The 9,451-nt window shown below is 38.0% G+C and overlaps 1 protein-coding gene across 2 annotated transcripts; it reads left to right on the top strand.

Annotated features, from left to right (window-relative positions):
• The first annotated feature begins 2,988 nt into the window (after window positions 1–2,988).
• Window positions 2,989–8,941, top strand: LOC104121650 (HIPL1 protein-like). Of its 2 annotated transcripts, none has more exons than XM_018766726.3 (7): window positions 2,989–4,105; window positions 4,188–4,345; window positions 4,895–5,698; window positions 5,782–5,998; window positions 7,708–7,886; window positions 8,102–8,343; window positions 8,475–8,534. In XM_018766726.3, the coding sequence occupies exons 1-7, from the start codon at window positions 4,015–4,017 to the stop codon at window positions 8,494–8,496; spliced, it is 1,713 nt and encodes a 570-aa protein (XP_018622242.1). In that variant the 5' UTR covers window positions 2,989–4,014; the 3' UTR covers window positions 8,497–8,534. The 2 variants fall into 2 exon arrangements, with proteins under 2 accessions (XP_018622242.1, XP_009631991.1); XM_009633696.4 differs by having other exon boundaries at window positions 2,993–4,105; window positions 8,449–8,941.
• Window positions 8,942–9,451: the final 510 nt, after the last annotated feature.

The raw sequence follows: 9,451 nt of genomic DNA on the forward strand, positions 1-9,451 counted from the left end.
AGTCCATACATACGAAATTCATCAAAATACGACATTGTTTGGTCCCTCAAAACCTTAATTTAATTTCTCCAAAATTCCAAGCCTTAACCCCTCATTTTCACTCCAAAATCCTACTAATTAATGATGAACAAAGCCATAGATTCATGAAATTTATACCATTATGGGTTAGGATCACTTACCCCAACGTTGCTCCTTGAAAACCTTTGAAACATTGCCTCTCTCCCGAGTTTCTCAAATCCAAAAATTGAAAAATGAAGACAAAACCACGAGCTAAGGCTTTTCTACACAGCGCATTCACACCTGCGGCCAAATGTCTGCTCCTGCGGAACCGCACCTGCGAGAACCACTTAAGTCCTCAAATTCCGCACTTGCGCCCCAGGTTCCGCACCTGCGGGTGCACTCCTGCGCAATACTTCCGCTTCTGCGGAACCGACTCAACCCTTTCTTTCCGCATCTGTGCTCAAGGCCTCGCACCTGCGGGCTCGTAGATACGGCAAATCCTTCGCACCTGCGTTCGCAGCCTTGGCCTTCCATTTCCGCATCTGCGGCTACCCCAAACGCACCTGCGACTCCTCCTTCCGCAGCTGCGGAAATATCAGTAACAGCAGCTTCAGCTATATTTTCCAACTTCAACAAATCCGTTAACCACCCGGAATCGCCTCGAGGCCCTCGGTACCTCAACCAAAAATACCAACAAGTCATATATCAACATACAAACTTAGTCGAACTTTCGAATCACTCAAAACAATATCAAATTACCAAATTACCCTTGGATTCAAGCCTAAGAACTTCTAACTTCCAAATTCGACAACCGATGTCGAAACCAACCAAACCACGCCCGAATGACCTCAAATTTTTCACATACGTCACAAATGACACTACGAACCTACTTCAACTTCCGAAATTCCATTCCGACCCCGATATCAAATTTTTCACTGCCGACCAAAATCGCCAAATTTTCAACTTTCACCAATTCAAGCCTAATTCTACCACGGACCTCCAAATCACATTCCGGACACACTCCTAAGTCCAAAATTACCTAACGGAGCTAACAGAACCATCAAAATTCAAATCCGAGGTCAAATGCTAAAAAGTCAAACTTGGTTAACTCTCCCAATTTAAAGCTTCAACAATGAAATTCTTTCTTCCAATTCGCTTTCGAAATACCTGCAAAACCAAAAACGATGATTCACACAAGTCAAAGTACATCATACGGAGCTACTCATGCCCTCAAACAACCGAGCGAAGTGTAAATATTCAAAACGACCGGTCGGGTCGTTATAGTAGGGAAGCTCCCTCATCACTAACTTTTTCATCATCGTCGATCGTCACGGTGTCTACTACCGGAGATGACTCTGGGGCATCGGTCATCGCCTTCTTATTCTTTTCCCCGACTATGGAGGAGCGTCTTCTCTTTGGTTGTTTGTCTTCCGGTCGGGGACTCCGTAAAGAAACATTTGCTCCCGAAGCAGGCCCGGAAATACCTGTTCGAGTAAGTGCCTCCTGAAGCAGCCTCGGTGCATCAGCAAGAATCAGGATCAGCTAAGACATCTTCCTCGGGAACAATAACAGAGCCCGCGGGTAGACCTGAAACAGGCGAAGGATGGATGAGCAGAGTCCTTGGCTTTGATCTTGCTTTTTGAAAAATCGGTACGCTTTGAGGAAAAAGCTATTGTATGGAAGAAAGAGAAGATTTTTTGTTTGAAGAGAATTAGAGAAACTATGAAGAGCAAGATGCAAATTAGATAAAGGAAACTTGAAAAATTATGAAGTATATGGGAGAAGGTTGATACGTATAAGTAAAAGTTTTGGCGGCCAAATTCATGGCCATGATTACCTCGATAATCGGGAAAAGTTGTGCTGAATCATGGGATGACGCATGTTCGAAGCATTAAATGCGGAGAAACGTTTGTCTAATCAACTGTCAAAAGCCTTGAGAGGGAATTATAGTAATTCCCGCCAAAAGAGTATTTCTACCAACTTTTCGGTAACACAAAGTTATGTCACCGGAAAGCATGGGGACTATCTGTATAGGGTAAAATATGCTATGACACGTGGCCATAAAAAAAAGGGATATGTGGAACCCAAAACGGGGGGATGGGCAAAGACCAAAGGCAGCTGTTTCGTTTGTCACCGGAAAGAATAACGCTCATAAAGATGTGATAAATGCTTTTCTCTCGGTAGCATTTAATAGAGAATATTCCATGGCATTAAGAGCAATTACCCGTTATAGAGAATTTGGTATTTATGTTCACCGTTACATCCATCAATGTCTCTTATAATTGACATTAAAGAAGGGCACGATCCTAGGACCTTCTTCCCTAGACATAGCTATAAATAGTGAGCTCAATTATCATTGTAAGCGACACAAATTTTCTGGCAAACTTATGCTACATTCTATACAAAGCTTAATACCCTTTTACCTTCTTACTTTTTGATTTCGTTGTTGTCGTGCCCGAAAATTATGTTCCCCAAACTGTTGCTTCTGTTGTTTCGTCTACATCTTAAGCCTAAGTATTGCATAATTCTTCGTTTATTTTATTATTTCAGGATCAAATTAATTCATTTGTCTAGAAACCACGTATAAATTCAAGTATACCGTTTTACAAGTAAACAAGATGCTACAAAATACCATAAATGTTTATTTAGCTTTTACATTCAATCAAACAATTTAATATTAATAGTTAAAAACAAAAATAAAAATACTTATCAATTAACCATAAATATTATACAGGACAATGTCTTGCATTTGTTTGGTTAATGTAACCATTGAGTGGGCATTTATCGAAGAGAGGTCAATATGTGGAAGTACAAAAATTGATAAGATTAAATTAGTATATTTTTTTAAAGGATGTGTAAAAAGTTAATATGATTAAGCAATTAGGAATAGAATTAGAAAAAGCAACATGTAACATTCCCTATTTTATATGGAGTAAACAATTAGCAAGAATGTCTTTGTGCTTCTTTTCCAGTTTTAGTTCTCACTTAAACTTCTAGATCACCACTTTGCATTGGTCAAGCACTTGCAGATTTTCATGTTCAGAGTACACATTTGGAAAAATTGCTTGATAGCAAAAAACTTTCCCTTTAAAAAGGTTATGTCTATGATTTGCCTAACGCCTTTATCTAGAAGTACAGAGCTCTGTGTTTCTTTTTTTGTTTCTTTATGTATTCAGTCTCCATCTCTGCTGATTTTGACGGTGCCCTTTCTGAGTTTTCTATAATATTTCCAAAATGGACTTATTCATATCATATACAACGACCGTTGTTCTAGGGATCTGTATTGTTAAGTACAAGATTTGACTATATTTAGTGAGTAAATATTTATCTCATAAGGTGTTTGCACAAAACCAAGTAATTTAATCTTAGCAGTAAAAAATGAAAGTGATTATATATAATTTAATCATAGTTAAGTGATAAATGTATATTAGTGCGGCTAATATTTTAGCATATTCAGAACATATGGGTTGCAATCAATGTGGACACAGAAGACATGAAGCCAAACCAACCAAGATCCATCCAGCTTCCAGCCTGGGTTTTCTCAATTAAAGTTGCTTCTTTTTTCCTGCTCAACCACCCAATATGTTCTACTAGTATATGTATTTATGCCAAGATTTCACAATCTTAAAGTCAACTGTTTAGACTGCCCAATTGGAGCGTCTATCCTTAGTAGACAAAAGAAAATGTCAAAAGCCTCTTACAGAAGAGAAAAGGACAGGTTGATAACAAATGAGAGACAACATGTTCTGGAGATTTTCTTCTTCTTTTTTTGAATTTTGATTAGAGGGTTGGACCAATAATAGAGGGAGTTGGCAACAGGCAGCATGTGTTGAAATTTAAAGCAAAGAAGGATACAGTCAATTAGAAAATAGTTTTATATTTGTGTCTCTATAATCTATCTGGTTCCACTTAAGAACTGGAAATGTATCTTATCTTGAAAACAACCTGATGTAGCTGCAGCCTGCAAATAGGTGTTTTTTCTGCTTTAGACTTTTGTTTTCTCAGCTAGTAGTTATGGGAAGCAGTTACTTCTTGATCATCCTTCTGTTGAACTTTCTGCAGCTTCTTTATCCTTGTGTTTCACTTCCCTTGTGTACTGATTCAAGTAAGTTTTTGCTGTTGGTCATAACTTCCCATTTGCAGTTATCTATTCTTGTTCTAATTTCAGTTCTCTTGATGCTTTATAGGGGCTCCTCTCCCTCAAAAGACTCCTTTGACTTTCTGCTCCTACAATGGAACCTCATGCTGCAGCTCCAGTGATGATAAACAATTGAAGAACCAATTTGATGCTATGAATATTTCTGATTCTGGTTGTGCTTCTCTTGTAAAGTCAATCCTTTGCGCGGTAAGAAGATCCATGATCTGTGCTATTTTGTATTATCTTGCTAAATGTAACTGCTTGTTTTGAGTAACCATCACTAACTTAAACAACTTAAGGTAATTAATGTCCTTAAGATTCATGAACATCTAGTTATTTCCTATTTTCCTAGTCTTGCAGCATGAATTATATAAATATGTGTTTTAGGATACCCGTTTAGTATTAAGGACCTATATTATATCCATAGTTCGTTAGATTGTTAATTATTTAAATGCTCTTTTTATATAAAACCAGAAATTTGTGCTATTTAGAAACTCTGCTGAGGTCAAAAGACTCAATTTCCCACAATCATCTGTATCAAGATGGCTCTCGAGATCCTTGTTCTGATTTATTTGGAAGCTATGAACTTTCATTTTTCAGACTTGTAAGTTGTACCTTGTGTAACTGGTTATTTAAGATGCTATGACTAGAAATATTACTAAAGGATTTGCTGTCCAAATTATTAATTTTCAAATGTGCATCTATCTTCCTTATTGGGTCTTGATGTATGGACTTCTGTATTTTCACCTTCTGCAGAAATGTGATCAATTTTCAGCAGATCTCTTTAGTACTAGTTCTGCTCCGAGACAACTTCCTATACTGTGCAATTCCACGACTACAGCAAATTCTAAGCAAACTAGACAAGTTACCGATGACTTTTGCTCTAAAGTATGGACGACATGTCAAAATGTATCCATAATGAACTCTCCCTTTGCTGCTTCCTTGAAAGGTCAAGCTCCAACACCTGTAAAGTCCAATTCCACCAAGTTGACAGATCTATGGCAATCACAAGACGATTTCTGTAATGCATTTGGAGGAGCTGCTTCTGGTGTTGATGGAACAGTATGCTTTGCTGGGGAACCTGTTACCTTAAATACCACTGAACCTCCAAGTCCTCCAGGCGGTTTGTGCCTCGAGAAAATAGGAAATGGTAGTTACCTCGACATGGCTGCTCATCCTGATGGCTCTAATCGTGCCTTTTTCTCGAATCAGCAAGGAAAAATATGGTTGGCTACCATTCCAGAAGTCGACTCTGGAAAGGTGTTAGAGCTTGATGAAACAAATCCTTTTCTGGATCTAACTGATGAAGTTCATTTTGACACTCAATTTGGTATGATGGGGATTGCATTTCATCCAAAATTTTCGCAGAATGGCCGTTTCTTTGCTTCGTTCAATTGTGATAAGCAAACATGGCCTGGTTGTGCGGGAAGATGCTCTTGTAACTCAGATGTGAATTGTGATCCATCAAAACTACCTTCTGATAGTGGTTCTCGGCCATGCCAATATCAATCCGTTATAGCAGAATTTACTGTTAATGGGACTGCATCCCAGCCTTCACTGGTAATTTTTCAGTCTAAAGGAGTAAACTTTTTTCCCTTTTTTATTTGACTCTGAATGATCATGAATAAGTATGATTTTTCCAGGCAAAAACTGCCAGCGCGAAAGAAGTCAGAAGAATATTCACAATGGGCCTTCCTTTTACATCTCATCATGGAGGCCAGATTCTTTTTGGACCTAAAGATGGATATTTGTACTTTATGATGGGTGACGGTGGAGGTACAGGAGATGCTTACAATTTTGCCCAAAACAAGAAGTCGTTGCTTGGAAAGATTATGAGATTTGATGTTGATAGCACACCGAGTAAGTTGGGTTCAATTTCTAGAAAAGTACTGTACACCTGGAAATTGTATCTCCTAAAATATGTAAAGGGCAGCCCGATGCAGAGTTTTTGGCAGAAATCATCCTTCAACTGTGGCCCAAAACTAGAGTACATCCTTGTGTAATAATAGTGAACAAAAAACATCCCTTAACTATTCAAAAAATGGCAAGAATCATCCTTCTGTTAATTTCCGTTAAGAAATTAACAGCTACAACCAAAACATGTGCCAAGTACGTGACTTCCCCCCCCCCCCCCCCCAAAAAAAAAATCCCCCTTCACTCCTGATTCTATCCCTCTCGAAGCTATCTCGCTCTTCCATATTCAGTGAAATTAAGGCTTCAAAAGCTATACGTTCTACGTTTAACTTCAGAAAATAACTAGAGCAACAAGATAAGTTATTTTCTTGAACAAGAATTGAAGCTAGGGCTATTCTCCATTACTTATCTTCCCACACCTCACAAACAAGATAAAAGCAACAATAGCCATTGAAAAAGATTTGGCTTTTCCCATTGTATGGAGTAGTATTTTTGCTATTTCTCAAACTAAACATCTTCCTCATTCTTAAAAGTTAAAAGCACCAGATCTTGTGGGTTGAAGCATAAGAAACAATTGGAAAATGCTGGCTCGAAGTTTAAACGGCCAATCATCCACACCAACTATGGTATTATTGATATTACAGATCTTTAAGCATTCGATAATATCATATACAATAGCTTTCACATTAACTTATATTGATATTACTGAATTTACAAAGTTCTAGTAAGTCTTTTATTTAATATAAAGGTTTATTATTTTAATATTTATTATATTCAAAGAAAAATCAAGTTTTAGAAGCCTAAGCTTCGGTGAAGGATGAAGACGAGATGATCGGGAAGGACAAAATAGTGAGATTTGAGGGGGGGGGGGGGGGTCACGTGCTTGACACATGTTTTGGTTGCAGCTGTTAGTTTCTTAACGGGAATTAACGGAAGGATGATTCTTGCCTTTTTTTTGGATAGTTAAGAGATGTTTTTTGTTCGCTATTATTACACAAGGATGTACTCTAGTTTTGAGCCATAGTTGACTATGAGGGATGATTTTAGCCAAAAACTCGTGCGGTGCACTAAGCTCCCGCTATGCGCGGGGTCCGGGGAAGGGCCGGACCACAAGGGTCTATCGTACGCAACCTTACCCCGTATTTCAGCAAGAGGCTGTTTCCACGGCTCGAACTTGTGACCTCCTTTACATGTACTGAGTAGTATTTTATATATCCATTTACATGTGCTAACTTTGATGGTCTTGCACCTGCTCTAGGCTATCGTACTGCATGTTGTAAATAGATTCTAAACGGCTAAATCTTTGTAGTCCCGATTAGAAAATAGCACTCTCTTGTCTTTGTAGTCATCTTTGCCAAGGATAAAGCTCTTTGCCAACAGATGCATCATTCCTGATCTTTGGAAAGATTCTAGCTGCTTATTTTTCAACTAATATGACTAGCAGCAACTGGTGAAAAGAAAGTAATATGCCTTCTGGAGGAATGAGGATGCAAGTTTTCTACTGGTTCTGTGTCTGTTCTGCCTTATTTGCAACTGTGAAGAATTTCTTGCCAAAAGTCTCCGTCTGTTGATCCACGTGTAGTTTCTAATCCTGTGAAAATGAAGCGTTTTTTAGTCAGCTGAGTCGCCTCTTATTTTGTGTGCGATTGTTTTAGGTGCTGAAGAGATTAGCCAGCTTGGTTTATGGGGAAACTACACCATTCCAAAGGATAATCCTTATATTGAAGATAAAGAATTGCAGCCAGAAATATGGGCACTAGGAATGCGAAATCCTTGGCGCTGCAGCTTTGATTCTGCAAGGCCATCTTACTTCATGTGTGCAGATGTAGGCCAGGTAATGTGCAACAATTTTACTCCCCATGCAGTTCTCATAAGACATGTATGTTTTAACAGCTAATACCATGCTCTTTAATTCTTATGTGTCCACCTTCAAACTCCACGTTAGATTTATACGAAAAATCCTTACATTTCCTCACTCCAGAAGTTTATTTAGTTGGCGTTGTGGCATTGATACATTGGATCTATTGGTACTGTATGATTTTCCCATAGGATCACTATGAAGAGGTGGATATAATCACCAAGGGAGGAAACTATGGCTGGAATATGTACGAGGGTGCCCATCCATTCGCTCCTCCAAAATCACCTGGAAAAAATATATCTACGAGCTCAATAAACCCAATTTTCCCAGTCATGGCTTATAATCACTCTGAAGTAAATAAGAATGAAGGGTCAGCCTCAATCACTGGTGGATACTTCTATAGGTCCATGAGTGATCCTTGCATGTCCGGAAGGTATGTCTACTAATTCAATGTTGTCCAGGTCGAATGTTACTGTTTGTATTTCCAAAATTTTGTATTATATACTTTTATGTTTATGACATACATGAACTGTTTCAGGTATCTGTTTGCGGATTTATATGCAGGTGCAATGTGGGCAGGCACTGAAATCCCTGAGAATAGTGGAATATTTAACACAACCAAAATTGCATTCACTTGTGCTGGGAATTCTCCGATAAATTGTGCCTTGGTTCCAGGAAGTTCAGTTCCAGCTCTGGGCTACATTTTCTCATATGGTGAGGATAACAATAAGGATATATACCTCCTAGCAAGCAGTGGTGTATACAGGGTTGTTCGTCCTAGTCGTTGCAAATACACTTGTGCTAAGGAAAATGCCACTGACTTTGGCACCCCAGCTCCTGCTACTTCCCCTCCTTCAGCAGCAGTTATGTTAACAGGTTCATACAAGAAGTTAGTACTCCTCATGTTGTCTTTTTGGTTTATGGTGGTCAGTAGTTGATTCCAGGATACTGTTTTAGCTATTCATGTATAGAAGAACTCAATAGGCTACTTAAGTATTACTATACAATTATGCTCTTTTTGCTTTCTTTCAGCTCATTGTATGAGTAGTATTTATTGTTTCTGGTAAATTAATTTGAAAAACACTTTTGAGCAGCAATTAGTATGTAGCCAAACTTTTAAAAAGCGCTTTTAAGTATATTTTTTTCAAAAGTATTTTGCAATAAGTGCTTATGCGAAGAACTATTTTTTTCTGTTTCTCAAAATCTACTTCTGTTTCTGTTCAAAAGTATTTTTTTTACTTCTAAAAGCTTGGCCAAACACCTTAACTTTAGAAAAAAAAACTCTATTGACCCCAAAAAAATATAGGCTACAAAAAAGCTTGGTCAAACATGCTATAATTGAGGTGTGAATCAACTATATAACTCAGAAAAAATAAATTTAGTTTCAAAAACTTTAGCGGATATAATTAAACTATTGCTAAAGTTAGATGGAACGTATTTGCAACAGCCACATTGTATAGATCACCAATCCGAGGATCAAGGACGATAAGTTTTTAACAATATTTCTGGATCATTTACGAATGCTATACAAATTTCCATTC

The sequence above is a fragment of the Nicotiana tomentosiformis genome, chromosome 3 (assembly GCF_000390325.3).
Source record: "Nicotiana tomentosiformis chromosome 3, ASM39032v3, whole genome shotgun sequence".
Lineage (NCBI taxonomy): Eukaryota > Viridiplantae > Streptophyta > Magnoliopsida > Solanales > Solanaceae > Nicotiana > Nicotiana tomentosiformis.